Source organism: Acomys russatus, chromosome 16 (assembly GCF_903995435.1).
Source record: "Acomys russatus chromosome 16, mAcoRus1.1, whole genome shotgun sequence".
Classification (NCBI taxonomy): Eukaryota; Metazoa; Chordata; class Mammalia; order Rodentia; family Muridae; genus Acomys; species Acomys russatus.
Genome location: NC_067152.1, coordinates 33,060,820 through 33,087,467, shown reverse-complemented (window position 1 = coordinate 33,087,467; position 26,648 = coordinate 33,060,820). Strand labels below are relative to the sequence as shown.

Below are 26,648 nucleotides of genomic sequence, written 5' to 3'. Positions count from 1 at the left end.
TCTACTAGACACAAATTAGCATCACCTGGGAAGAAAGGCCCTCAATTAAGGGGCTCGCAGAAAAAGGTGTTGGAGCCTCCTGGAACTCCAGTTACAGTTACGAGATGCTCTGTAGGTATCTGGGATTTGAACCTGCATCCCCTGGAAGAGCAGCAGGTGCTCTTTTAACCACTGAGACATCTCTCCAGGCCTCAAAATCTCAGCTTCTTAATTCACAATGAGAAACTGACTTGAGCAGAGTCCCTGTGCATACATAAGCCATATTGGGGATGGGGCAAGCAAGCACGTAACTCGAGCCCTGAGGAGTTTGAGGAAAGACTAACCCACGGAAAGAGTCAGCCGGCGCTACATGATGAGTTCAAGGGAACCTCGGAATGTGTAAGGAGAGCCTGTTTCAAAAGAAAAGAAACTCGTTTTCCTAACCCCAGTGTCGACCAGCAAGGTGTTTGTTTCGCAATGGGCCCAGGAGCACCGTCACTCCCATGCTTGGAATGTAGGCCAGTGTTGGCTTCTCTCGGCTTCCTGTGTCCACCTGCGTGATAATGCTCCGTATCCCCTTCAGTGGAAGAACCTCACTTGTGTGTACCTCCTGCTTGACAAATATTTATTGAACGTGTTTCATGTGCTGGAATTTGCCAAGGGATAGAAGTGTCTTGGTTTCCTGAACTTTCTGAATCACGCCTGCACGTTTGGTATTGAGACAGCCTTCGGAGGGTCCCCACCCACCCCTATAGTTTCCAGATGAGGCTGAGTCACCAGCGAACCAGGATATCTGAGGGGTGAGACTTGAGCCATCCCTACAGTCTCTAAGGAGAAGTGAGCTGGAGATTAAGCTAGGTCCCTTGGCCAGTGATCTCATTAGTCACACCTTCTAGTGGAACAAATTCTCTAGGCTCTAGAAGTGAGGCTTGAGTTCCTTCTTTGTGTTGTGGTGGTGGGTGGGTGGTAGCCCAGGCTAGCCTTGAGCTCACACGGTTCCGCCTGCCTCTGCCTACCAAGTGCTGAGATTAAAGAGGTGTGCCACCATGCCCGGCCCTGGTTGTTTTTTGTTTGTTTTTTTTTTTCCCCAGACAGGGTTTCTTTGTGTAATAGCCCTGGCTGTCCTGAAACTCTCCTTGTAGACCAGGATGGCATCAAACTCAGAGATCCACCTGCCTCTGGCTCCTGAGTGCTGGGGTAAAAGCTGTGCGCCACCACGCCCGGCAAAAACTCCTTTACAATGGCAAAACATTATATAGTCATATTGGTTCCCGTTAAATAACTCACAAACACTTTATAGCCCTCTTTCAGCATTGTCGTCACTGTATCAGGACGTGTCCAAGGTCTTCAGACTTTCAGAGAGATGTCCAGGGTCTTCAGACTTTCAGAGAGATGTCCAGGGTCTTCAGACTTTCAGAGAGATGTCCAGGGTCTTCAGACTTTCAGAAATGGCCCTGCTCTCCCTTCATGTGGCATGGAGAGGCTAGCCGCAAGGGGAGACAGGGTGTAACTATTAATCAGAAAGTGGCCTGGGCAGGCACCAGGAAATGCAGCTGAAGGAAGTGGCTTGTGCTTCCCTAAGTGACAGGAAATAGTAAAGAGGGAACTCTCTATTTCCTTCATAAGAACAGCATTTCCAGGGCTGCCAAGCCCAAAGACCTGAGGTCAAACGCCAGTCCCCACATGGTGGGAAGAGAGCACAGACCCCCAAAAGTCATCCTCTCGTAACCACCAGGGCTCTGTAGCACATGTCTGCCCCCCTCAAATAAATAAAGAAATGTGAATTTAAAAAATTCAAGGCCAAGCCGGGCATGGAGGCACACGCCTTTAATCCCGGCACTCGGGAGGCAGAGGCAGGCAGATCCCTGTGTGTTCCAGGCCAGCCTGGTCTACAAATGGAGTCTAGGACAGCCAAGGCTACACAGGGAAACCCTGTCTCAAAAAAACAAAACAAATAAATAAACAATAACAACAAAATTCAAGGCCAACTGGATTCACAAGGGAGACCCTGTATCAAAAGAAAGATGAAAGAAGTGAGCCTAGAAGTGCCCAGGGCCCTTAGTTCCACCATCCCTAGAACCACAACACAAGGGAAGATCATGGGATCCTGTATTTAACTGAAATTTAAAGAGTAATATATGTTACTCTTTATAATTTATTATTTTTATAATATAGTCTTCTTTATAAAAATATAATATATATGCGGGGTATGTGTGTGTCAGATACCCTGGAACTGGACTTGGAGACAGTTGTGAGCTGCTGGGTGGGTGCTGGGAATTGAACTCAGGACCTCTGGAAGAGCAGCTAGTGCTCTTAACCTCTGAGCCATCTCTCCAGCCCCCTCTCCTATCTTTTTGTCCAGCTAAATAATTTAGAATTTTTTGCACATAATATTACATTGTCTGGGTGAGAGAAATAATTCAATGAACAAATGTGCTTGCTGCCAAGCCTAATGATCTGAGTTTAATCCCTGGGACCCATGCTGTAGAAGAAGAGACCTGACTCATGTATATTATGTTCTGACCCCTACACATGTGTCATAGCATGCCTTCACTCACACATTTAACAAGTGCAATAAATAAATTTGCAGGGGGGGGCGGGTTCATGACAGGGTTTCTCTGTGTAGCCTTGGCTGTCCTGGAACTCACTCTGTAGACCAGGCTGTCCTCGAACTCACAGATCTACCTGCCTCTGCCTCCCACTTTTAAAGATTTGTATTTATGGCCTGGAGAAATGGCTCAAAGGTTAAGAGCACTGGCTGCTCTTCCAGAGGTCTTGAGTTCAGTTCCCAGCAACCACATGGTGGCTCGCAACCATCTACGAGATCTGGTGCCCTCTGGCCTGAAGGCATACATGAAGGCGGAACACTGTACATAACAAATAAATCTTTTTTAAAAAAAGATTTGTATTTATTGGTTGTATGAGTGCTCTATTTGCATGTACACATGTATGCCAGAAGAGGGCATCTCTCCAGCCCCTCTGAAGGTAACTTTTAAAAAATGCATTGTCAGATGTTGCTTTTTGCTCAGCGGCACACACTTTTAATCCCAATGTCAGGAAGCACAGGTAGGCAGATCTTTGTGAGTTAAAGTCCACCTGGTCTACATAGTACCAGGACAGACAGAGCTACGTAGTAAGATCCTGTCCCTCCCAGCCACAACCACACACACACACACACACACAGAGAGAGAGAGAGAGAAAATTAAACCATTTTTCTGTTGTTTTTTGAGACAGAGTTTCAGACCCTTATTTATTTATTTTATTTATTAAACTTTATTATTTGGGGGCTAGAGAGATGGCTCAGCGGTTAAGAGCACTGGCTGCAGCCTGGTCTACAAAGCGAGTCCAGGACAGCCAAGGCTACACAGAGAAACTCTGTCTCGAAAAACCAAAAAAAAAAAAAAAAAGGGGGGGGGCAGGGGCTGGAGAGATGGCTCAGCGGTTAAGAGCACTGGCTGCTCTTCCAGAGGGCCTGAGTTCAATTCCCAGCAACCACATAGTGGCTCACAACCATCTATTATGAGAACTGGTGCCCTCTTCTGGTGTTCAGGTGTACATGCAGACACAACATTGTATACATAATAAATAAAATCTTAAAAAAAAAAAAAAAAAAAAAAGAGCACTGGCTGCACTTCCAGAGGTCCTGAGTTCAATTCCCAGAACCGACATGGTGGCTCACAACCATCTATAGTAGGGTTTGGTGCCCTCTTCTGTCATACATGCAAATAGAACACTTATATAAATAAATAAATATTTTTAAAAATAATTTATTTAATTTTATTTTAGTGTGAGGGTGCTGCCATTGGAACTGGTATTACAGACAGCTGTGAGCTGCCATGTGGTGGCTGAGGAATTGAACCCGGGTCCTTTGGGAAGAGCAGACGGTGCTTTTAACCACTGAGCCATCTCTCCAGCCCCTAAATAAATATTTTTTAAAAATTTATTATTCGGATTACATCCCAAAAAATGAAATTTAATTTAATTTCAAAAGACAAAATAACTAAAGGGGTTGGGGGTTTAGCTCAGTGGTAGAGTGCTTGCCTAGCAGGTACAAAGCCCTGGGTTAGGTCCTCAGCTCTGGGGAAAAAAAAAAAAAAAAAAAAAAGACAGATTACATCCTGATTGTTATCCCCTCACTTGTATCTTCCCGTCCCCCCTCCTTCCCTCTTTTACCCTATTCCCCTTCCCTAGACCTGTGACAGAAGGTGACCTCCTTCCCCACTGTATGGTCACAGCCTATCAGGTCAAAACACTGTCTTAAAGGAAAAAATAGTCATTTTTTCCAACAGGGTCTCTCTATGTAATCCAGGGTATAGCCTGAGCTACATAGAGAGCTGTACTGTTGAGGGCCAGGTCCTTCTGACTCAGCCTCCCAGGTGAAGCTATATCAGCATGCGCACAGCGTCCTACCTGTCCTTCTACGTATTGTCATGTGCATGAGTAATTGATTTGCCTGCATGTATGTATGTGCACCACACACATGCCTGACACGTGCCACCACACTTGGCCCTCAAATGTAACCAATTTTCCTGTTTTGTGGGCTGTTTTTTTTTTTTTTGTTTTGACTTTTTTTTTTTTTTTTTTTTTTTTTTTTTTTTTGAGACAAAGTCTCTCATGTAGCCTTGGCTATCCTAGAACTCATTATATAGACCAGGCTGGCCTCAAACCCCCAGAGATCTGCCTGCCTCTGCCTCCCAAGTGCCACAAGTAAAGGTGTGCACCACAACACCTACAAAAATTAACTGATTTCCCCCCAGCTCTTGGGAGGCAAAAGCAGGTGGATCATTGTGAGTTCCAGGCCACTTTGGTCTGTCTGCAAAGTGAGTCCAGGACAGCCAAGGCTACACAGAGAAACCTTGTCTCAAAAAACCAAAAACAAAGCAAACAAACAAAAAAAACAATTATGAGTTTGAAAAAACAACTAGGCCGGGAGTGGTGGCACACGCCTTTAATCCCAGCACTCAGGAGTCAGAGACAAGTGGACAACTGTGAGTTCGAGGCCAGCCTGGTGTACAAAGAGAGTCCAGGAGAGCCAAGGCTACACAGAGAAACCCTGTCTCTGGAAGAAGAAAAAAAAAAAAAAAAAAAAAAAAAGAAAGAAAAGAAAGAAAAGAAAAAACAACTAAAACCCAAGGAGGGGAAATCTGAAGTTAAACTGTGGTAGAGTCTTGGGGAAGAAGAGAAAACAAGCTTGTAAATTTAGACAAAATGATGCCACATACGAGGTCGCGGTTGAGGAGGACAGTGCCAGGTGGCAAGGAGGTGGGTGGCACACAGAGAAGACCCTGGACACAGGGGCGGTTCTTGGAGCAGCCTGAGGACATCGAGAAAGGACATGCACCGCTCATGCACACTGCCACAAAGCCAGAAAGTAAGTCATTAGGACTGGGGTGCAGTTGAATGCTTTGGGGCTCAGAGTAAAGAGCCAGCAGACACAGGTGTGGCGGGAAAGCAAGACCTTGTCCCTTTCCAAGAGGGATCGCTAAGTGGGAGCCAGGTTCCTGAGGAACAGGCATATGAGTTCATTGCAGAGGTCTGACAATGAAGCCGGAGACCATCCTCTGAGACAAGGAAAGGTGGGAAAAGGAGCCCAGGAGTTTGGGGCTCAGTAACCACAAGCTGGAGCACTCGCTTCGAAGCCGGCTGACTTGTGGTGAGTGATCCGAGGTGAGCCAGCTAAGGAGCATCTGCCTGAGAGGAGAGAGGGTGAGGAGTTCAAGGAGAGGAATGCGCGTGGACGGTAGGGTGAGCCCTGTGGACAACAGAGAAGCCAGGTGAGAGGCCCCGAGGGCAGAGAGTGCCTGAGGAATCTGAGCCTGTGGTTCTTGAACGCAGTCTTCCGTTGAGGTGACCAGGACACAGGGTCACTGTTGTCCCCAGGGCTGTCGACCAGTGGCAGATATGGAAGAAATGTCACAACTTTTCTGTTGGTTTGGTTTTGGTTTTTCAAGACAGGGGTTTTTCTGTGTAGCCATGGTTGTCCTGGACTCGTTTTGTAGACCAGGCTGGCCTCGAACTCACAGCGATCCTCCTGCCTCCGGAGTGCTGGAATTGAAAGGCGTGTGCCACCACTCCCAGCCGAATAAAATCTCTTTTAAACATATACAGTTTTTTGTTAATTATACCTCAAAGGAAAACAAAAATGTTTTTAAAAACAGTAGACATGCTATTAAAGAACAAAGCAGTTTCTTGTTGTTGTTGTTGTTCTTGATTTGGTTTTTCGAGACAGGGTTTCTCTGTGTAGCCTTGGCTGTCCTGGACTAACTTTGTAGACCAGGCTGGCCTCGAACTCATAGTGATCCGCCTGCCTCCGCCTGCGGAGTGCTAGGATTAAAGGCGTGCACCACCACGCTGGGCTCAAAGTTCTTTTATTTAAAAGCGCTGCATACTTTTTCAAAAAATCGGATTCCGAGATCAAGGAAGGAAACCAGAACAGACTTTAATATTGTCTGTCTTTTTCAGTTTCAACAAAATAAGTTCCCGTGCGACCCAGATGGGACTCGAACCCACAATCCCCAGCTCCGGAGGCTGATGCCTTATCCATTAGGCCACTGGGTCACCACAGAATTTGCTTCTTCACTCCCTCTCCTTACGTGATGTGATCATCACAGCCCCACCCGCCGCGCCGTTGGCCGACTGCGCTTGCGCAGTCCCTCCAGCGCCCTTAGACCAAATTCTCAGTGCGCCTGCGCCGCACCCAGGTTTGCTGTGTGTTGAGATGGATTAGCTTAAACTCTCCTCCGCGCTGTCCGGCTTCGTCGGAGGGTTTTTGGAGAAAGCTCTGGCCACAGGGAAAGTTTAGAACAGCCGCTGCGTTGCTCTTGTCCTCCATTCGAATTCGCTGGCCTTGTGCAGGACGCAGCATCTGCATTTTCCAAAGGTCCCAGGACGTTTCTTTCTCATCACCTTAAAACTCCCTGCCTTTCCAGCCTCGTTTCCCTTTTCTTGCTTTTACTCAACAACACTGACATGGTAACCAAGTATGTGCTGTGGACTCTTGGCATATTCGAGGGTGAACATGCTTTTCCAGCCCAAGGAAACTTTCTGATCTGCTCTTTCTCAGCAGCCACTTGGCTACAGGTCCCGTACTCCACCCTCCTACCCCCCAACCCCCGCTTAGGTTATAGGGGAAATGAAGACAATGTCTCTAAATACAAAGTGATACTCGGTTAACAACTGACTTTCTGTTTTCATGAAATTTCTTTCCTGCTAGGTTAAAAAATATATATATACAGCTTCAAGCCGGGTGGCGTGGCGCAGACCTTTTTATCCCAGCGCTAGGGAGGCAGAGGCAGGTGGATCTCTGTAAATTGAAGGCCAGCCTGGTCTACAAAATGAGTCCAGGACAGCCAGGGCTACACAGAGAAACCCTGTCTCGAAAAAAAGGTGGGGGGAGGGGGGTTCGGAGTTTTTTGGTTTTGTTTTTTATGGATAGGTAATCCCCGTTCTTTGTAACGTAAGAATACATTACATGTCTATCATCTAAATGTGATGGTTGGTTAGTGTTGTCAGGTTAAAATCGCCTGGGAGATGGGCCTCTGAGAATGTCTGTGGGATTATCTTGATTACGTAAGTCTGTGTGGGTAGACTCTCAGGTCTGCCGTGTTCAGGAACGACCTGGCACGGGACCAGCAGTGGCACTGCTGCCACTGAATGTGGAAGCCATGCGATCCGCTGCTTCCTGCTGCCGTCACTTCTCGGTGATGGATTGCCTAACTCTACCTTGAGCCGTGAACTAAAATAAACCCTTATCCCCCTTAATTGCTTTTCTCCTGGTATTTCATCACAGCAACGGGGAAAGCATATAAGACATCATATAGAAAATCAAAAGTGCTGCTAATTTTACTACTTGGAGTTGGTTAACTAAAAAACTGTGTGCCTTTCCCATTTGGTGTGAATGATAGTCGTTTGTTTCCTTTTTAACTGTAGTCTGTGAGTTCTATGCATCTGGGAAAGGCTCTTTTTTGTTTTGTTTTTGTATACAGCACGTTCACCTGCACACCAGAAGAGGGCACCAGATCTTGTTATAGATGGTTGTGAACCACCATGTGGTTGCTGGGAATTGAACTCAAGACCTTTAGGAAGAGCAGCGAGTGCTCTTAGCCTCTGAGCCATCTCTCCAGGCCCTGAAAGGCTCTTCTTAAACGACAGCTATTATGTATTGTTTGCTAATTAGCTTTGATGATGATGATGTGTAAGCAGGTGTGGGTGAGGCTGTCTCCTCACCTATAGTGGCAATCCTCTTTCCCTCATGATCAGAGAGAAAGGCATGGCTTCCTTTAAGGTCTTGGGGGTTTTTGGTGTTGTTGTTTTGTTTTACCAGACAGGGTTTCTCTGTGTAGCCTTGGCTGTCCTGGACTCACTTTGTAGACCAGGCTGGCCTCGAACTCACAGAGACCCGCCTGCCTCTTCCTCCCCGAGTGCTAGAATTACAGGCGTGCGCCACCTTGCTTCGCGTGTACACGGGGCTTTTTTCTTTTCTTCCGTGTAGCCCTGAATGTCCTGGGGTTAATTATGTAGGTTGGACACCCTCAACCTGGCTTTAAACTACAATCCTATTCTGCCTCCCCAGGGCTTAGATTTTAACCCTGTAACATCACACCTGGCTAAGTCTCAACTCCTCATGGTTGCTCTGTTTTCAGTTAGAATAGTTGGGCCACCTTTAATCTCAGCACTCAGGAGGCAGAGGAAGGTGAACGGCTGTGAGTTCGAGGCCAGCCTGGTCTGCAACGTGAGTCTAGGTCAGCCAAGGCTAAGCAGAAAAACCCTGTCTTGAAAAACAAAAACAAAAAAGAATAGTTGGGCCAGAGTTCCGCCTGCCTAAGCCTCAACTTTTAAGTCCATATTTTTACTATTTTGACAAACTGGGAAGTATGTATAAAGCACTTCTACCTCATACCAAAATAAGATGGTTAAGTGCCTAAGAATACTTGTTGCCCTTGCAGACAAACTGGATTTGATTCTCAGCATCTGCACGGTGGCTCACAACTGTCCATAACTCCATTGCGAAGAGATCTGACCCCCTCTTCTGGCTTCTGCAAGCACCGGGCACAGGCTGTCCATGGTACATAGACATATAGGCAGGCACTCATGAGTAAATAGACCTTTTGAAAAAATGAGCAAAGAGTACAGAATTCTCAAGACACATGCTCACTTTCTGTAAATTCTCCTGGGTATATCTTGCATTAAATGGTACATTTGTTATGGCTGATGACCTCACATTAATGCATTGTTAACAGTAGGGTTTACTCTGTGTACACTCTGTGGTTCTTTTGTTTGTTTTTCGAAACAGGACAGTCTTGGCTGTCCTGGACTCACAGTGTAGACCAGGCTGGCCTTGAACTCCCAGTGATCCACTTGCCTCTGCCTCCTCAGTGCTGGGATTAAAGGCATGCACCACCACGCCCAGCACACTCTGTGGTTCTTACAGATGGACTCTGTTACTTAGTCTCTACTTGTAGCATCATACAGAAAAATTTCAGGGCCTTAAAGATGCCATATTGAGACAGAGAGAGATGGTTCAGCAGTTAAAAGCCCTTCTTGCACATGAGTTCTGGAGTTTAGATCCCAGATCCCAAATAACAAATGGAACATTCTGGAAAATGCCTATAACCAAGCTGAGCATGGTGGCACACGCCTTTAATCCCAGTACTCGGGAGGCAGAGGCAGGCAGATAGCTGTTTGAGGCCAGCCTAGTTTACAAAGTGAGTCCAGGACAACCAGGGCTACACAGAGAAACCCTGTCTCGAAAAAACAAACAAAAAATTATTTTTCTTTTTGTGTCTATGTGGAGGAGGGGCACATATGCCCCATGCATGCTTCAGAAGGGAGCATCAGTTCTTGGAGCTGGAGTTACCGGGACTGGTTTTGAACTACCGGATGCAGATGCTGAGAACTGAACCCAGGCCATGGTCTGTGCTATCACCGGAGGCCAAGCTGATGTCCATGGTCCATGGTCCTGCCACACGTATGTCTCTGGTCTATGCTGCTACCAGGGACTAAGGTGATCCCGTGATCCAAGCTCCCATCTGATGCTATGGGCAAGGAAGCTTCTTTTGTAGTGGTGTCAACTGCAGGCTCATAATGGAGTATGAGAAACATTGAAGGCTTCTGTGGTACCCACCCCCACCCACCCAAAAAGGAGACACAGTTCAGTCAGGAAGCTATTGAAGAGAGTCTTTAAAAACTGCCAGGCGTAGTGGCGCACGCCTTTAATCCCAGCACTAGGGAGGCAGAGGCAGGTGGATCCCTGTGAGTTTGAGGCCATCCTGGTCTACAAAGTGAGTCCAGGACAGCCAGGAGTACACAGAGAAACCGTGTCTCGAAAAACAAACAAAATCATGGGGGCGAAAACTGTGATAAAGATGCTGAAGCAGAGATCTTCACAGTTGATGCCTCTGGCTGGAAGGTGTAGAAGAGCTCAGTTTTCTTCAAGGGGCTTCGGAGTTTGACCATGCTTCCTTGAGTGTATGGGGCAACACAAACTGGACTTGCTGGGGCTTTTTGTTGGGGGCAGCAGGAAGGTGGGAGAGTGGACCTGGGAAGAATGCAGAGTGAGTCTGAGGTACAGACGTTTTTACTTTTCTGGTTTTTCGAGACAGGGTTTCTCTGTGTAGCCTTTGCTATCCTGGACTTGTTTGTGTAGACCAGGCTGGCCTCGAACTCGCATCGATCCGCCTGCCTCTGCCTCCCAAGTGCTAGGATTAAAGGCGTGCGCCACCACCACTGCCCGGCAAAACTTTCAAAATAATGAATACAAATTTTATGTTGGGGGAAAAGATTTGTTTTTCTTTATGCGTCTATGTGGAGGAGAGGCATGTATGCCATATGTATGCGTTTTTCTTTGTGCGTCTATGTGGAGGAGAGGCATGTATGCCATATGTATGCAGGTTCCCGCAGGCATCAGAAGGGTATTTAAGTTCTTTGGAGCTGGAGTCACAGGGGCTGGTTTTGAGCCACCCAAGGCAGGTGCTGAGAACTGAGCCCAGGCCCTCTGAGAGAGCAACTTTTATGCTTAACAGCTGAGCCATCTCTCCAGCTCCTTCACAGTCTCACGGAACAGCTTGGGCTTGCCTGGAATTCACAGAGAGAGAGAGATCCACTTGTCTCTGCCTCTAAATTGCTGGGATTAATTGCCCCAGCACACGTGGTGGTCAGGGCAACTTCGGACAGTATACAGCACTTCTCAAGTGCTAGTACCGTGCGCTTGACTTCCATGAGCCATTGGTTGTCTCTGTAAACCTGGGACAACTCACTAAGGAATTTATGGTTTCATTCTATCTGTGACAGCGAATGCACGGGTAGCAACAGAAACACTCTGGGAAGACAGAAACCACTGTTTTCTGAGCACAAACGTCAGAGCTACACTGGCAGCTTTGAGAAGTCGGGAAGGTAGGGGAGCAGAGGCCTGACACTTTTCTACAAGTCCCTGATTCAGAGTTCTAAAACTCAAGTCTCCTTTTCAGAAGCGGTTGCAAACCTCACACTAAACAAAGCTCACAGGCTTCCCAACTGGATGGATTTGGTCATGTGCCTGCCCCTGCCCCATTCATGGGAGCCAAGAGAAGGCCTGGCAGTGATTGGTCAAGAGGAGATTCCTTTCACATTCCTGCATTTAGCGGGTCAGATGGGGAGCAACTGCCTTGGAGCTTCTGGCACGAGTGCCTGAGAATAGACAAACTGTACTGCTTGCATCTGTGTGTGCAAAATAAACCACAACTTTCTTACACTAATCCATTAAAGGACCCAGGAGGAACACAAAAAAAAATGGTTCACAATCCTGATGCTAATAAACGTCTTTGATGTCTGAACATAACAGACCATGAAATTGGAGGGTTTGCAGTGTGATTATATAAGAAAATGTCTTTTTCTTCCCCTGCCCCAGCAGGGTTTCTCTGTGTAACCTTGGCTGTCCTGGACTCACTTTGTAGACCAGGCTGGCCTTGAATTTTCAGCAATCTACTAGCCTCTGCCTCCTGAGTACTGGGATTATAGACATATGCCACCATGCCCAGCTAAAGAGATAATTTTGAAACTACCAAAAGGCCAGAAAAAAAAAAAAAAAACCTCACATGGGTACACTTGTGTACATTTTACATATAAAGAAAAATGTGATAAAATGCTAACACTTAGCAAGTCTAGGTAAAGGTTTTGATTCTGTGTTCAGAATTAATGAAAGTTTTAAAAAGTGTTTGAAGCCTGGTAGTGGTGCTGGTGAATACCTTTAACCCAGTTCGTGGGAGGCAGAATCTGAGTTTGAGGCCAGCCTGGTCTAGAGTGAGTTCCAGGATAGGCAGAACTATACAGAGAGAAAAAAAAGGGGGGGGGCTGGAGAAAATAGGCATTAATAAGCTTTAAAAAAAACTATATTTACTGCTTTCATTGTCTTTTTATATTTGCAAGTAATCTAATACAAACCTGACACACAATTGGTTCAAGTGTCCCAGAACTGATGCTGAGACAGGACTGCAACAGGTTCAAGGGTAGCCTCGGCCCTTTTGTGAAAGCCTTGTCAACCCCACTTCCTATAATGAAAATAATAATAGTACAAACAATACAGTGATATAATTAATAAGAGCCACTCATCCACTTTACTACTTTCTCCCAGTGATCAGCCCTTGCTAAATCTCTTGTGAGTTCTGTCGTGAAAAAAAAAATCAATGTATTTGTGTTAAGCTCTTTTATTAGAATTATTATTTTTGTTTGTTTGTTTGAGTTATTGTTTTTTGTGACTGGCCTCACTACGCAGACCGGGCTCACCTTGAATTCAGCAATCCTCCTGCTTCTGCCTCCCGAGTGCTGTAATTCGCCAGGCTAAACTTTTGTTTTGTTTTTTTTTAACGATAACGAGTGTAATAATAAGTTCATGTATTTGCCTAAGGAGAGGCTCAGAGAAAGCAAACAGTATTACCAAGCAATCCGGATAGAAAGAAGCCACCCAACCCTTAGCAATGTGTGCGGAGCTCTAGCGTCACCCTTCTGCAAAGCACTCTGGGATTGCCCGGCCGCTCCCTCATCTCGCGATGCTACCCTCCTAACCAACTCCCTCCCCCCCACCTGCCCCCCCACCTCCCCCGGCCCCGTGTCCGCGTCCCACCCCCACCCCCGCCTAACGTGTTTTTCAAATCTGCCAATGAACGCACAGCTTAGGCTCAAACCAGCCAATCAGGAGGCGGCGTCACCGGGAAATTTAAATCGCGCCGGCCGGCAGCACGAGGCACAAAGTCTGAGGGCTGAGTCGCGCTGGACGTTTCGAGGGCCGCTGACCCGCTAGCCTGAGAGCCCCGCACCGCCTTCCGTGGACGCTTGAGCCCGCTGTGCAGGTGAGAGCCGAGGCCGGTCCTGGGGGGTAACGGCCGGCCCGAGAGCTGCGCGGCGGAGGGCGGGAGCAGGCCGCGCCCGGCCGTGAGCTGGGCCTCCATGCTCAGGCGAGGCCTCGGGGGCCGGTTGGTTGGCCCAGCGGCAGGGTTTCGTCCGTCTGGGGTCAGGGCTGGCTGCGAAAAAGGTCCGGGGTGTGGTGCGGCGTGGACCGGAGGGTCGGCGCAGGGGACCGGAGGGCGGCAGGGGACGGTCGAAGCCGCTGTCCACCCCCACCCCCGCCCCCACGGGCTTGGGGCCGGAGATGGAGGTGGCAGTTAAAACACTTGACCCGGGTCACCTGCGTCAGTGTCGAGGCCGAACACGAAGCAGCTAACGCTAGCAGATTGCCAGGGGATTTGTGATTTCCTTTCCCTCTGTGGCGGTCACACCTGAGGTACATCGAGTACCACTGACCACAGCTGATGTCATCCTAATTGGATGCATTCGCTGGAAGTCTGTGCAAGGTGCTGAAGATTCAGCGCTAAGCGACACCGGTGACAGCGATGGATGGTTGTGGAGGGTTCTGTAATGTAACGAACCGTTTTCTTTTTTAATGTAACATGCTAGAAGTTGCTATTATGTATTCATTTTGGCCATCAATCAACACATTTATTGCCTTAAGGACGTATATGGCAGCCAGGGTTCTCTTCTCCTATTCCGTGTTTTATTAACTGAGTCTAGAAAGAAGCGCCCCGTCTAATCCCGGTTTAAGGCCATGAGTGAAAAGCCGCTAATCTAATTTGAGATGTTGCTCTGTGTGCTTAAACTACACATAGGATTTTGAAGGTGTATTGAGTAAAACATCTCAATTTTTCTGTACTGATGACATCCTGAAATGGTAATATTTTAGCTATATTGTGTAAAAGTCTTAAATTCCATTGGTTTCTTTCTAGCCTTTTAAAAGTGTGGCTAGTGGAAAATTTAAATTATGTTTGTTTAAAAATACGTTTCTTTCTCTCCGCCCCCCCCCCCCCCCCCTCCCCCCTCCCCCCTCTCCCCGGAGCTTTTCTCTGTATAGTCTTGGCTTTCCTGGACTCACCTTGTAAGACCAGGCTGGCTTGGAACTCAGAGCAATCCACCTGCCTCTCTCTGCCTCCTGAGTGCTGCTATTAAAGTCATGGGGATCTTAAAGTCGCAGGTCACCACAACCTGCCCTAAAATTTGGTTTCTTATTGCCAGTTTGGTTGCCAGAGCTTTTTAGGAGGGCATTATGGCTTACTCAATACTATAGCCATAGTGCTGAAAGCCTGTGGGTTTTGTTTTTGTGACAGGGTTGCTCTGAGTAGCCCTGGTTGTCCTGGACTCACTCTGTAGACCAGTCTGGCCTCTGAGATCTGCCTTCCAAGCCCTGTGATTAAAGGCCAGCTAGAAAGACCCAGTGCTCACCTGAACACTCTACAGATCAGGCTGGCCCTAAACTCACAGGCCTGTCTCTGCCTCCCATGTGCTATGATTAAAGGCATGATGTTACTATGCCCAGCTTATGTTGTGTTTTTATTAAAAAGTGCTTTTTGTCTTTTTTTTCCCCCCATCTCTCTTGTCTACTAGCTTTCCCTGTGTTCCTGCAGCCATGTCCACCAACGAGAATGCTAATTCACCAGCTGCCCGGCTTAACAGATTCAAGAACAAGGGAAAAGACAGCACAGTGAGTGCCTTCTTTTGTTTTCCTATATATACACCTCTAAATGAAAGAACACATTTTTTGAGGTACTGTGGATTGAACCCACCGCCTCACTCACGTTAGGTGGGTTTTTCTGCTCCGAACTTTATCTCTTTTAGTTTTTTGTTTGGTTGGGTTTTTGTTGTTGTTTGAGACAGTGTTTTTCTGTGTATCCTTGGCTGTCCTGGACTCACTTTGTAGACCAGGCTGGGCTTGAACTCAGAGAGCTCCGCCTGCCTCTGCCTCCGAGTGCTGAGATTACAGGCATTACAGGCGTGCACCACCATGCCCAGCTAGTGTTAGGTATTTTTGTTTGTTTGAGGTTTTTTGTTGTTGGTTTCAGTTTTGGTTTTGGTTTTTCGAGACAGTGTTTCTCTGTGTATCCTTGGCTGTCCTGGACTCACTTTGTAGACCAGGCTGGTCTGGAACTCACAGGGATCCAACTGCCTCTGCCTCCCTGAGTGCTGGGATTAAAGGCCTGCACCACCACCTCCCACTATCTTAAGTATTTTAAGAACTCTTTTTTTTTTTTTTTTTTTTTTTTGGTTTTTCGAAACAGGGTTTCCTCTGTGTAGCCTTGGCTGTCCTAGACTCACTTTGTAGACCAGTCTGGCCTCGAACTCATAGCGATCCGCCTGTCTCTGCCTCCCGAGTGCTGGGATTAAAGGCGTGCGCCACCATGCCTGGCTTTAAGAACTCTTTAAATTGCACTTATTTACTTTTTGTGTGTGTACGTGTGTGTAAAAACTTTTGTGTTCACCTGGTACACATGCAGAGGTGAGAGGACACTTAAGAGACATTGGTTCCCTCCTCTACGTGACTCTGAAGGATTGAAGTCCTCAGACTTGGTGGCAAGTGCCTTTATTGGATGAACCATCTCTTGCTGGCCTTTGAAGGATTAAAGAGAAATCATCTGACAGTAAAAACTGATGTGAAAGACAACAAACAAGGTATTGTCCTTTCTTCAGGAAATGCGGCGCCGCCGAATAGAAGTTAATGTGGAACTGAGGAAAGCTAAGAAAGATGACCAGATGCTGAAAAGGAGGAACGTCAGCTCATTTCCAGATGATGCTACGTCTCCATTGCAGGAAAACCGCAACAATCAGGTAAACACATTTGCCTTCATGGAAACCTGGAAGTTAGGGAAGTTCCTTCTGTCTCTTTTGTCCTTGTTTTTTTGAGACAGGAATGATGTAGCGTGTAGGTGCACACATGTTGTGGTGTGTTGTGTCAAAGGCCAAATTTAGGAGTGGATTGTCTTCTACCTTTCTTGACAAGGGTTCTAGGGATCAAATGTAGTGGACCAGACTGGGGTGACAAGTACGTTTACCTGCTGGGGTCATCTTTCCAGCTCAGTTTGTTGTTACTGCACTGCCCCTGCCCCCCACGCCCCAGACAGGATTTCTCTCTGTATCCCTGGCCATCTTGGTGCTCACTCTGTAGACCAGGCTGGCCTCTGCTTTCCAGGTGGTGGGATTCAAGGCATGTGCCACCACCACCTGGCTATTATTACTATTTTTGAATGACTAATTTATGTGTGTTGGTGTCTTGCCTGCATGTGTGCCTGTGTGGTGAGGATGTTAGTTCCCCTGGAGCTGGGCATCCAGCTGTGTACTGCCTTGTGGGTGCTGGGAAGTGAACCTCTGGAAGCCTGCTGTGCTCTAACCACTGAGCCATCTCTCCAGCACCAGGTTGTTTTGTTTGTTTTGGTTTGATTTTTGGCAGTGCTGGAGGTGAAGGCCAGGGTAGCTCTCTACCACATGACTACACTAAGTACATAGCTTTCTTTTATTTAGTTTTGACCGTTCTTCTGATGTCCCTGCATTTCTGGCTACTAGCTAAATACTTTGACATGTCAGTTCCACTTGAAGAATAAGAAAGTTTTTTAGCTCCTTTTTTATTTTTAGTTTTTGAGACAGTGTCTGGCTGTACAACCCTGGCTGTAACGATATGTTCTCTATAGCCTGTTCTGTCTGGACCTCACTGTTAGTCCTCCCTTGGCCTTGGGTGCTTGGCGTCCTTGGGTATTCTCAGCCTTTCTAATGCTGCAGCCCTTTAATACAGTTCTTTATGTTATTTTTATTACTAGTTCATAACTGTAATTTTACTACTGTTAAGAATCATGGGTGGTGGGGGTGCACACTTTTAATCCCAGCACTTGGGAGGCAGAAGCAAGCAGATCTCTTGAGTTTGAAGCCAGTCTGGTCTATAAAGCAGGCCCAGGACGGCCAGGGCTGTTACACAGAGAGCCCAGACTGGCCTTGAACTCACAGCTGGGATTAAAGATGTATGTGCCACCACGCCTGCCTGCTTTCTTTCTTTCTTTCTTTCTTTCTTTCTTTCTTTCTTTCTTTCTTTCTTTCTTTTCTCTCTCTCTCAAGACAGGGTTCCTCTGTGTAACCTTGGCTGTTCTGGACTTGTCTTGTAGACCAGGCTGGCCTTGAACTCACAGAGATCCATCTGCCTCTGCCTCCCGAGTGCTGGGATTAAAGGCGTGGGCCACCACACCCAGCTCATTAGTCTTATCACTTACTGTACTTTTTCTACATTTATACATTTGGATACATATAAACTTCCCACTGTGGGAAAAAAAAAAAACTTCCCATTGTGTGAGAATTGCCTGTGACGTACAATATAACATGCTCCATAGCTTTGTAGTCCAGGAAGCAAAATAAGCTTGCATTATATAGCTCAGATACTTAACACTTACTACAACAAAACTGCATAATGCTACATTTCTTAAAATGTACTGTGTGTTGACATGGTCTCTTTGCTTGAAATACTGCTTCATGATAGCCTTCCCATGAGTGAGGCCTATCTTAGATTTACCAGTACTGTCCTGTGGAGCAGGGTATTATTACGTGGCCCAGACTAGTCTCTGATTCACAAAACAGGAGTAAGGCAATACTGGACACTTACTAGCATGTTTTTTACATTTACTTTCCTTTACCATTCTTTGTCTTGTCGTTTGCTGCTTATAATTTTCCTGTTAGCCTTTAATCTCATAGACATTATCTTATTTGTTATTAGTGCTACTTGAATGTCTATATGCATGCATCATGAGTCCTTTTCACCCTGTTTCCTGCTCTCACCCCGTCTTTGCCTGCTGAAACCCTTCTTCCCAACAAGGCTTGCTCTTTCTTCATGTCTGCTTGATATTTGACCCGCTGAGCTTAGTTATGGTTGCTTGCAAGAGTGTGGGCGGGAGCTTGTTGTCTGAGCATGGATGGCTTGTCAGTGGCTTACCCCTGTGGAAGTCCCCACTCCATTAACTGTCAGCAGTAGTCCCCCAGGAGGGAGTAGTGCCCGATGAGCTCTTCCCCGTTTCATGATGATGTAGTAAAATGCCTAATCTTCCTCTTTTTTTATTTTTATTTATTTATTTATTTGGTTTTTTTTGTTTGTTTGTTTGTTTTTTTGAGACAGGGTCTGTGTGTGTGTGTGTGTGTGTGTTTTACAGATGTTCCTTTTACAGCTAGCACGCTAGCATATCATCACTAATTCCTAACACTTTGGCTGTCTGTCTGTCAGTCTCTGTATTAACCACCATCCATTGCCAAAAGAAGCTTCTCTGAATAAGGCGGAGAGCTGTACCCTTTATTTCTAGCACTGGGGAGGCAGTGAGTGAGGTGTACACACTGAGTCCAGAGTAGCTAAGGCTACACAGACATGATGTCATGTTTGTTTCGCAAAATAATAGTTGGCCTTCCCCTAGGGCTTATGATCTTTTAGCAGGGATTCCTTGCCAGACTTTTCAAGAAAAGGTCGCCCTCTGTTGAGCAGGGTTTTTGTTTTGTTTTGTTTTTTGTGGATTTTGTTTTGTTTCTGAGACAGGGTTTCTCTATGTAGCCTTAGCTGTCCTAGACTTGCTTTGTAGACCAGGCTAGCCTCAAACTCACAGTGATATACCTGCCCCTGCCTCCTAGAGCTGGGATTAAAGGCATGCACTACCACACCTGGCTGTGGAGCAGGTTTTAAATACAACCAGAGAGCAGTTGGTTACCTCCATAATATTGTTGTCACTATTGAACCAGTGGGTACCCCATGCTAGGCAGGATGAACTTGATTTTTTTCACTCTTATGTCCTGTAGCCAAAATGTATGGTGTCTTCAGCATTGGAGTCTTAGCATAAAGTTTTGGTGGGCAGCCAAGAGCAACAATAATAGCTTATACTTGTTTGAGGACTGCAAGCCTTTCTGCAATGATTCAAAACGTAAAAGTTAACTATTATGGGGATTTATAGATGAAAATCTTAAATAAAAATCCAAGAAATGAGGCCAGGAGTGGTAAGATACAGGCTTCTTTTGGTTTTTCAAGACAGGATTTCTTTGTGTAGCTGTGGCTTTCCTGGTCTCGCTTTGTAGACCAGGCTGGCCTTCAACTCAGATTATAGATGTGTGCCACCATGCCCAGCTCACCATACACCTTTTGTTTTGTTATGTTTTTTTTTCAAGACAGGGTTTCTCTGTGTAACCTTGACTGTCGTGGACTAGCTTTGTAGACCAGGCTGGCCTTGAACTCACGATCTGCCTGCCTCTGCCTCCCAAGGGCTGGGACTAAAGGCATACACACCACCACTGCCTATCATCTCACCATACACCAGTACTTTGCAGGTAGAGATAGTAGATCACTGAGTTCTAGGCCATCCTGGTCTACATGAGTTCCAGGACAGCCAAGCCTACGTGGAGGGATCCTGTGTCAAAAACAGACATACATGATCTAAGACATTGTCTGTAGCGCCATGTATCTTTGTTGAAAGTATATCTGAGAGAGGAAGCAAAAAAAAGTATATTTGAGTTCATTTTGTAGACCAAGCGGGCTTCCAACTCAGACATCCTTCTGCCTCTGTCTCCCTGAGTACTGGGGTTACAGGCGTGCACCACTACACCAGCTCAGGTCATAGTTTATTAATGAGGGAAATCAGGAACAGAACTCGGTATTTAGTAAAAAATAATAATTTGCAAAATACTGCATTTCTTTTAGGGCACTGTAAATTGGTCTGTTGAGGACATTGTTAAAGGCATAAACAGCAACAATTTGGAAAGCCAGCTCCAAGCTACACAAGCTGCTCGGTAGGTCTACAGGCTTTGGCATGTGTAACCTAAGAAAGTAGCCATTTGAGATGGGATGGGAGGTGTGGTGAAACAGACGTGATGAATAAAGTAAAGCTTATACAGCCCTGTTTTCATCAATTTTTACTTTAAGTTTATTTATTTGTTTGTTTATTGTGGAAATCAGAGGACTACTTGCAGGAGTTGTCTCTACCATGTGAGTCCTGGGCATTGAATTGAGGTTGTTGGGCTTGGTGGCAAGCAGTTTTTACCTGTTAAACCATCTCACCGCCCTTTTCCCTCTTTAAACAGGATCTCATGTAGCCAAGGTGGACCTTAAGTTCACATTCCTTTTGCCTCAGCCTTCCTATATTGATATTATGCATGTATCAGTTACTTGGTTGAGATTCTTAGACACCTTTCAAGGCATGTAAGAAATCAACTTCAACGTCTTTTTGTTTACCCTTTAGGAAACTGCTTTCTAGGGAGAAACAGCCTCCTATAGACAACATTATCAGAGCTGGTTTGATCCCCAAATTTGTGTCCTTCTTGGGCAAAACTGACTGTAGTCCCATTCAGTTTGAGTCTGCTTGGGCGCTCACTAACATTGCTTCTGGAACGTCTGAACAGACCAAGGCTGTGGTGGACGGAGGAGCTATACCAGCATTTATTTCTCTCTTGGCGTCTCCCCATGCTCACATCAGCGAGCAAGCTGTATGGGCACTTGGAAACATTGCAGGTACTTGCACTTAAAATTCTTTGGACTGAATGTGTCCAATGTGATTAAAGAGGGACGGTGTTAAAGGTCCTGGTGACTTTTGTGTCAGTGTTTGCGCTTGCTTTAAGCCCTTATTAGGAGCGGAAGGGGTATTTAACAGTGCTACTGGAGGAGGATTTGCGCTAGGGCTTGTCTGACAGTGCATTCAGTAACTGAATGTTGATACTCAGGATAAGTATGCTCGTTAATCTGCTCTTTTATTTTTATGAGACAGGGTCTCACTATTTAGATTGGAACTCAACAGAAATAGATCCTTAGATTAAAGGGATTAAAGGTGTTCACAACCATGCCCAGCTAATCTTGCTTTCTATTTCAGGTGATGGTTCAGTTTTCCGAGACTTAGTTATCAAATATGGTGCAGTTGACCCACTGGTGGTACTTCTTGCAATTCCTGATCTGTCATCCTTGGCAGTAAGTTAATACCATAAGCAATGTCACTTAGTGTTTGGTTTTTGTTTTCCCCATCTTTTCAAAGACAAGGCTTTTAACTAATTTTTCTTTCCCCCAGTGTGGTTACTTACGTAATCTTACGTGGACCCTTTCAAACCTTTGTCGAAACAAGAATCCCGCACCCCCCTTAGAAGCTGTTGAGCAGATTCTTCCTACTTTAGTTCGTCTCCTGCATCACAACGACCCAGAAGTATTAGCAGATTCCTGCTGGGCTATTTCCTACCTGACTGACGGCCCGAACGAGCGCATTGAGATGGTTGTGAAGACAGGAGTTGTGCCACAGCTTGTGAAGCTTCTAGGAGCTACTGAATTGCCAATTGTGGTAGGTGTTAGCCTTTTCATTAATGAGTACAGGAGCATAATCAGTTGCTAGTATTGAGATACTGCCTATGACTGTCACAGAACTTTTAGAGTAGATAGTTTTTTAGCAGTACTAGAAAAAAATACAAATTATCTATAATTAATCAACATCAGTTTTTCTTTCTTTTTAGACTCCTGCACTAAGAGCCATAGGGAATATTGTCACTGGAACAGATGAACAGACGCAGATTGTGATAGATGCAGGAGCACTTGCAGTCTTCCCCAGCCTGCTAACGAACCCCAAAACTAACATTCAGAAGGAGGCCACTTGGACAATGTCAAACATCACAGCTGGACGCCAGGACCAGATACAGCAAGTTGTGAATCATGGCCTAGTGCCTTTTCTTGTTGGTGTCCTCTCTAAGGTAAGGAGAGTTGAGCAGTTCCGCGACAGATTACATTTATGGCAACCTGTGCTTGATAAGAATCTTAAAAGAATCTGGGCGTGGCTGCACACCTATGATACCTAAGCTTGGGAGGCAGAGAGAGGAGGATCTTTGGGTTTAAGGCCAATCTGATCTAAGCTGCAAGCGTTAAGATAGTCAGGACTACATAGAGAGACCTTGTCTCAAAACCCAACAACAATAACTACTGAAGAGTCTGAAAGGCCATCAGTGTCTGTGCCCTCACCCTTTGTTAGGGAACAGACAGCACCACACAGTGCTGGGTGGAACCAGTAGGTTGAGTTGGTGTCTGTAGAACAGAACCTTTTGGAGTCTTACCGTTAGGACTTCTGAACTAAAACCCATTTTCTTGTCAGGCTGACTTCAAGACACAGAAGGAAGCTGTGTGGGCCGTAACCAACTATACCAGTGGTGGCACTGTTGAGCAGATTGTGTATCTTGTTCATTGTGGCATAATAGAACCTTTGATGAACCTCTTGAGTGCAAAAGATACCAAAATTATTCTGGTTATTCTGGATGCCATTGCAAATATCTTCCAGGTAAGTCCTAACAAGGCCTTGTTGGCTTGGGTCTGGGTTGGCATTGACTCTTAAGGACTGGAAGATGACAGGGAAGTTTGCTTACTGATGGTCCGAGTCAGAAGGTGCAGCCTCGCTCTTTATAAATCCCAGTGTGGGGAGGCCAGTCTGGTCTGTACAGAGACCCCATATATTGAAAAACAAATATTTTCTTTAATGGCAGGATATCAAGTAGCACAGTCTGGCTTGAACTCCCAATTAGGGAGTTCTTTTTTTGATCTTACTCCTCTGCCCCACATGTTCTCTACGACAGTTTTATATGGTAACTGGTGTTACGTTTGATTATTTTGTTTTTTTTTTATATTTCCCCTGTGTGTTTTTTGTTTGTTTTGGGGTTTTGTTTTGTTTTGTTTTGTTTTTTTTTTTGGTTTTTCAAGACAGGGTTTCTCTGTGTAGCCTTGGTCATCCTGGACTCACTTTGTAGACCAGGCTGGCCTCGAACTCACAGCGATCCGCCTGCCTCTGCCTCCTGAGTGCTGGGATTAAAGGCGTGCACCACCACGCCCGGCTCCCTTGTGTGTTTTAAGAGGGATCAGTGATGCCTTGGCTCATTTTGAAGTGCTAGACTCACGTGATTTTCCTATCTTGAACTGAGATTAAAATAATTTCATAGTCTGTTTTTTTCCAGTTCTATCCCTGTTTGATTCAAGTATGTATGGTAGGCAAGCCCAGTTTATCAGCTAATATATTTCTGATTCTGGAACCTTAAAGTTGAGTTAACTAAGCTGGTATTGGTAGCTCACAACTATAATCCTAGTACACAGGAGAAGACTGCCACGAATTGAAGGCCAGTCTGGACTACATAGTGATTTCCAAGCCAGTCTGGACCACAGAATGAGATCCTTTCACAAAATAAAGTTGATTCTGGAGTTAAGAGACACTGGCGTTTTTATCTATGCATGTAAATCTTTCCAGTTAGCCAGGTTTCTTGCCCATCGTAAAATCATTTATTTAGCCTGTTGTATGTAAGTGCACCATGTGCTTGCATGCCTGCTGCCTGAGGAGTTCAGAAGAGGGCATTCAATCCCTGAGATTAGAGGTGTGAACTGCAGTGTATGTGCTGGGAGCTGAACCTAGGTCTTCTGCAAGAGCAAGTGCTCTTAACTGCTGAACTATTTCTAGAGATCAACCTGGCTGGAATTAAAGGAGAGCACCTTCATGCCTGGCTGCTTTCTAAAGTATTGTTTTTTTAATTTCCATTGTACAGTTTTTTACTGTGAACTTTGTGTACAGCGGATGTTGGCAGTGTCACAGAGCTGTAATGTTCCTACTAAGCTGTGAAACCTTGTCTCAAAAAACACTGTTTTGAGGCTAGCCTGGTCTACAGAGGGAGATCCAGGAAAGCTAGGGCTACACAGAGAAACTCTGTCTGTGGGAAAGGAAAAAAAAATAGCCAAGTGTGGTATAAGAGAGGCAGAGTCAGATCCCTGAGCTTGAGACCAGCCCGATGTACATAGGGCAAATTCCAGGCAGGCCAGGGCCACATAGAAAGACTCTGTGCTTACAAGCGCTGTTTATTCTTCCAAAGGTCCTGAGTTCAATTCCCAGAAACCACGTGGTGGTTCACTACCATCTATGATGAGATCTGGTGCCCTCTTGTGGCCTGCAGGCAGAACATTGTGTAAATAATTGGAAAAGAAACAAAAAACTTGGGCTGAAGAGATGGCTCAGTGGTTAAGAGCACTATCTGCTCTTCCAATTCCCAGCACCCACATGGCAGCTCACAACTCTGTAATTCCAGTTCCAGGAATTCTGACACCCTTACACCAATGCACATGTAAAAATTAAAAATTAAAAAAAAAAGAAACATATTCATATCTGATTGATATTAACGTTTATAGAGTAAAGGTAGTAAACTTGAATTGTGTTTGTTTTAAGGCTGCTGAGAAACTAGGTGAGACAGAGAAACTTAGTATAATGATTGAAGAATGTGGAGGCTTGGACAAAATTGAAGCACTACAGAGCCATGAAAATGAGTCTGTATACAAGGCCTCGCTAAGCTTAATTGAGAAGTACTTCTCAGTGGAGGTGAGTAATGGCCATGTTAACAGCTTGGAACATATAAAAAAGTTGATGGTATGTTCAAGCCGGTTAAATTCTGATCCTTTGTGTATGGTTTGCTCCGTGCCCTCACAGAGAGCAAGCACCACTACAGCTAAGACTTGCTGTATGTATGTATTTGCTCTTATAGTGTTGGCTTGATATGTGAACAGCCATAGATACCTGAAATTCTGAGACATGAGTTTATGGAGAAGGACCAACCCCAGAACCTTTCTCTGTCTGAAAGGTCTCCTATTGTACAGTGATGGGTGCTCCAGCCCATCCAGAGCCTTCTCTCAGCACTAAGGAATCAGCTAAGCTTTGGCAGCCAGTTCTGTTCTACCAGGGCTAGGCTTTGAGACAGGGTACTGACTGCTAAGGATGCACCATGCTTATGGTTCTATCTTGTTTTACTGTTTCTAGGAAGAGGAAGATCAAAACGTTGTGCCAGAAACTACCTCTGAAGGCTTTGCCTTTCAAGTTCAGGATGGGGCTCCCGGCACCTTTAACTTCTAATGTCTAGAGGCACACAGTTGTTTCTATGTGCTGTGTTCCTCATAAATTTGTCTTACTGTTTCTCTACTAAGAACTCTTTTTAAATGTGGTTTGTTATTGTAGCACTTTTTAACAAAGAAACTATACTTGAACAGTTGTGAACTGTACATACTGTATGAAGCTGTCCTCTGAGTTTCTTACTTCTCCGTGGAATTTTGTACCCTACAGTGTCCTGTAAATAAAGATTAAGTTCCACTCTTCTTTACTCTGTGCTTTGCTGTTGGAAATTTCCTGCAGTGGCTAACCACAGGTGGCCATGCTTGCAGTCACCAAGGATGTGGGGTGAGCACTTGAATCTCGGGGCTTGCCCTTATATCCTCCACAGGACTAGGCAACCAGCACTACCTGTCTCTGACTAGCAGATACCTTCTGATGAAGATCCACATTCAGTCATGAGTCTCCGGGTCTCGGTGGGATTCACATAACCTCTGAGCCATCTCTCCAGCTCAGGGATTTGACAACGTTTATAACCCCAGTCAAAGAAACACCCAGGCTATCAAGTAGGGAAGTTTAGTTCTGAGCATTTGTGTGTGCTAAATGCTGTGTTGTTGGCATAGTTTGGAAGTCGTATTCTGATGTTTGCAAACCCCCCAACTAACACTGTATGTGAGGTTTATGCACCAAGCCCTTGGAACCGATGAGTTCATACATTGCTTCCAGGCTCTCCGTGCTAGGTGTGTGACAAATACCCTGCCAGGTGTGTGATAGTTTTCAATCCCAGTGCTTAGGAGGCAGAGGCCAGCCTGGTCTACATAACTTCCAGGCCATCCAGGGCTACATAATGAGACCCTGCCTCAACTAAACAAAACAATCCAAACCTTCCACCTCAGTCTGGCAGATATTTCCAGCTGCTCATCAGGAGCATCTTCTGTTCCGTGTTGATCTTGCCTCCCTAGCCTAAGTGTATTGTTTTTCCAGTTATTTCTTGTTAAACAGGCTGGCCTCAAACCAAGGATTTTCCCATATAGCCTCTAAATGCTGGGATTACAGGTATGTGCCACTTTGCCAGGTCCTTTCTTTCTTGTCAATCACAGCCGAGCGCTGATACACACCTGTAATCCCTTGGCTGTTCTGGACTCACTTTGTAGACCAGGCTGGCCTTGAACTCACAGAGATCTGCCCTCCCCCCTCTGCCTCCCAAGTGCTGGGATTAAAGGCCTGTGCTACCACTGCCCAGCTTCAGCATAGGTTCTTAACTGAGTTGTTAAAGGTACCAGTTGATCACTGTGGACTCTTCTCAGGCTCACAGCGGGGGCCAGAGAATCTGCTCAACCTTGGCTTAGGGCCATGAGGACTTAAGGAAACCAGAGCAGTGTTTACCAGAGGTTACTGACAAACTGACCATACTCCCAGGGTGGGAAGCCCATCATCACCCCAAGTGGCTGGCTGAATTACATAGCTTTTGCAGCTGTCTCCGGTGAGTTCCATGTTGGT

The 26,648-nt window shown here is 45.8% G+C and overlaps 1 protein-coding gene and 1 non-coding gene across 2 annotated transcripts; one reads left to right on the top strand and one right to left on the bottom strand.

Annotated features, from left to right (window-relative positions):
* Positions 1-6,464: 6,464 nt before the first annotated feature.
* On the bottom strand, positions 6,465-6,537 carry Trnar-ccg (transfer RNA arginine (anticodon CCG)). Its single transcript has one exon. It is a non-coding gene; the product is annotated as a tRNA-Arg (tRNA).
* Positions 6,538-13,136: 6,599 nt separating this feature from the next.
* Kpna2 (karyopherin subunit alpha 2) lies at positions 13,137-25,415 on the top strand. The gene is made up of 11 exons (XM_051158921.1): positions 13,137-13,301; positions 14,887-14,983; positions 15,967-16,104; positions 19,982-20,070; positions 20,520-20,788; positions 21,144-21,238; positions 21,336-21,599; positions 21,769-22,002; positions 22,398-22,580; positions 24,498-24,647; positions 25,083-25,415. The coding sequence occupies exons 2-11, from the start codon at positions 14,909-14,911 to the stop codon at positions 25,173-25,175; spliced, it is 1,590 nt and encodes a 529-aa protein (XP_051014878.1). The 5' UTR covers positions 13,137-13,301; positions 14,887-14,908; the 3' UTR covers positions 25,176-25,415.
* Positions 25,416-26,648: the final 1,233 nt, after the last annotated feature.

Coding starts and splice junctions, on each gene's coding strand:
- Kpna2 (XM_051158921.1), top strand. CDS start 14,909: ATGTCCACCAACGAGAATGCTAATTCACCAGCTGCCCGGCTTAACAGA. Junction 21,600..21,768: donor CTACTGAATTGCCAATTGTG/GTAGGTGTTAGC, acceptor CTTTCTTTTTAG/ACTCCTGCACTAAGAGCCAT. Junction 22,003..22,397: donor TTGTTGGTGTCCTCTCTAAG/GTAAGGAGAGTT, acceptor TTTTCTTGTCAG/GCTGACTTCAAGACACAGAA.